Source organism: Athene cunicularia, unplaced genomic scaffold, assembly GCF_003259725.1.
Source record: "Athene cunicularia isolate RWA unplaced genomic scaffold, athCun1 SCF_352, whole genome shotgun sequence".
In the NCBI taxonomy this organism is placed as follows: Eukaryota; Metazoa; Chordata; class Aves; order Strigiformes; family Strigidae; genus Athene; species Athene cunicularia.
The window spans coordinates 1-2,440 of NW_020799436.1; the positions used below are offsets into that span (position 1 = coordinate 1).

Below are 2,440 nucleotides of genomic sequence, written 5' to 3' on the forward strand. Positions count from 1 at the left end.
GGGTGGGGGGGGCTCGCCCCAAGGCCAGGGGGTGCCAGGCGCACCTGGGCGGCCCCGCTGCAGGCCACGGCGCGTTCGGCGCGCAGGATGCGCTTGACGGCGCTCAGCTTCAGCTTCTCCATCTGCGTGTCGCTTAGCGGCTTCAGCACGTCGCTCAGGCGGAAAACCTTCTTGCGGCCGCCGGCGCCCGCCAGCCTGCGGGGGGAAAGAGCCCCTCAGCACCCAGGGGTCTCCCCGGGGGGGCACAGAGGGGCACCCCGGGGCTCACCGGGGCTGTGTGGCTGGGATGATGGGCTCAGGGCGGCGTTTGGCCTGGGGGGCTTCTTCTTCCAGCAGGTTGGTAGCCGAGCCTTGGGCACCCAGAACGGAGATGGCCTGGCCCTGGGCCAGCGCCGAGAGCCGCCGCTTGATCACCACGCTCTCGGGCTTGGCTGCCTTCTCCTCCTTGGGCTCCTCCTTCAGGTGCTTCGTCTGCTCCACGCCTGCAGTGGTGCCGGGGGCGACCAAATCCCGTAAATTATTACTTTATTGTGCTAAAACCCAGCGCTGGTTCTTTGTTGTAAGGGGGGTGAGTGCCCCGAAAAGGTGCTGCTGTGCAGGAAAGAAGGGGACACGGGGTTGCGTCTCACCCGGGCCGAGCCCTGCCGCCGTCATCTGCGTGGCCATGAGGCGGGAGAGGTGCTTGATCTGCGCCTCAGTACCAGCCGACTCCACGGGGGTGTAGGTGGCCTGGAAGGAGGCGGGCATGGCCTCGGGCAGGTACACCATGCTGATCAGCACCTGCATGAAGCGGGGGGACAACACCCCGTTACAGCCCCCCACACCTCTTCAAGTGCTGCGTGTCCCCAGCCGCCCCGCCACATCCCCTGACCAGGTTGGCGACGTTCTCCGGGGTGAGCAGCGGCTGCAGGAACTCGGCCGTGATATCCGTGTCCGAGGGGACGCTGGCCTGGCCGGCTGCTTTGGGCACCGTCACTGCCGTGGGCTCCAGGTCCTTGTCCTCGTCGTCCTCGCCCAGGGGGGGCTCTGTCAGGAGGGGGGTCATGGTCACGCCCCGGCTCCGAGGGTTTGATCGGGCACTGCCAGGCAGCGGCGGCCTTGGAGGTGTGGGAAGACTTGGGGGGGGTCTCTTGTGCCACTGATGGTCCCTAGGACAGCACTGGGAGAACTTGGGGGAGGGGTGTTCAGTGCCACCACCCACCCCAGCATGACCAGGAAGGGGCTGGGAGTGACCTCAGGAGGGACTGGGAGGACTCTAGGGGACACTGGGAGAAGCTGGAGGGTGTTTAGCACCACCAGTCCTCCCCAGGAGAGCACTGGGAGGACACTGGGGAAGTTTAATGCCACCACCCACTCCCAGTGTGACCAGGAAGGGACTGGGAGGATTTCAGGACGGACTGGGAGGAATCTAGGAGACACTAGGAGGACCTGAGGCGGGGTTTAATGCCACCACCTGTGCCCAGGAGGGCACTGGGAGGGCCCTCATGGGCACCAGGAGGACCTGAGACGTATTTAATGCCACCGCTTGTCCCCAGCAGGGAGTGGGAGGATCCTGTGTGGCACTGGGAGGAGCCTGGGGGGTTGTAATGTCCCCAGGAGGGCACTGGGAGGACCCGAGGGGGCATTTTATGCCCCAGAGGAAGCAGGGAGGAGCCCCAAGGGTGCGTAGTGCCGCTGGGGAGGGGCCGACAGCGACAGCCCCGACTCTCACCGATCTTCATCTTCTTGAGGGCGGCATCGGGCTCGTCGCGGGGCCGTTTGCGGGCATCGCGGGGGCTGGGCATGCTGCGGGCGATCTCGGCCTGCTGGGTGCCCAGGTCCACGAGAAGAGTGGTGATCTGGGGCTGGAAGTCCCCCGAGGATGGGTGCCGCAGGACGCTCAGCAGGTGCAGCTTCAGGTTCTTACGGACGCTGCTCACCTGCGACTTGGCCAAGGTGGGGGGCAGGTTGGCTGCAAATAAAGGAGAGGGGGGGACCCCCACGTTAGGGGCGCCATGGGGGGTGGCTGCAGGGACCCCGTGGACAAGGGACACACCCTCTGCGGGGCCAGGACAGCGCCGGGGAGGTGGCGTTTTACCGTGGAGGGTCTCGTAGGCTTGGATGACCTCGGCCATGAACATGGGCCGCTGGCGGGCGATGGTGGCCAGCGAGCCCAGCGCGGCCGTCAGGTTGATGCTGGAGATGGCCGGGTGCACCATGAACTTGAGCAGCTGCTCCAGGGCGGCCTTGCCCTCCTCCCACAGCACGTCTGAGGGGACATGGGGCAGGAGGGGGATGCTCAGCGGGGCATCCCCAGCTGAGGGAGGGGACCAGGGGACCCCCTCGCCCCCTGGCCTCACTGTATTTGATGTAGGGGTGGTCCTTGGGGATGCGCTCAAGGCTGATGTCGTTCTCGTGGCGTTTGGGGACGTCCGAGTCAGCCATGCGGGGCGAGAGGGTG

The 2,440-nt window shown here is 66.4% G+C and overlaps 1 protein-coding gene across 1 annotated transcript; it reads right to left on the reverse strand.

Moving 5' to 3' along the window:
* Positions 1 to 17: 17 nt before the first annotated feature.
* On the reverse strand, positions 18 to 2,434 carry SYMPK (symplekin; the record flags this gene model as incomplete). Its single annotated transcript, XM_026867420.1, has 7 exons — positions 2,340 to 2,434; positions 2,078 to 2,248; positions 1,712 to 1,951; positions 872 to 1,026; positions 630 to 780; positions 269 to 482; positions 18 to 195 (listed from the first exon to the last, which is right to left on the reverse strand). Coding segments are annotated over exons 1-7 (1,194 nt in total), but the record flags the coding sequence as incomplete, so codon positions are not given.
* Between the last annotated feature and the right edge of the window lie 6 nt (positions 2,435 to 2,440).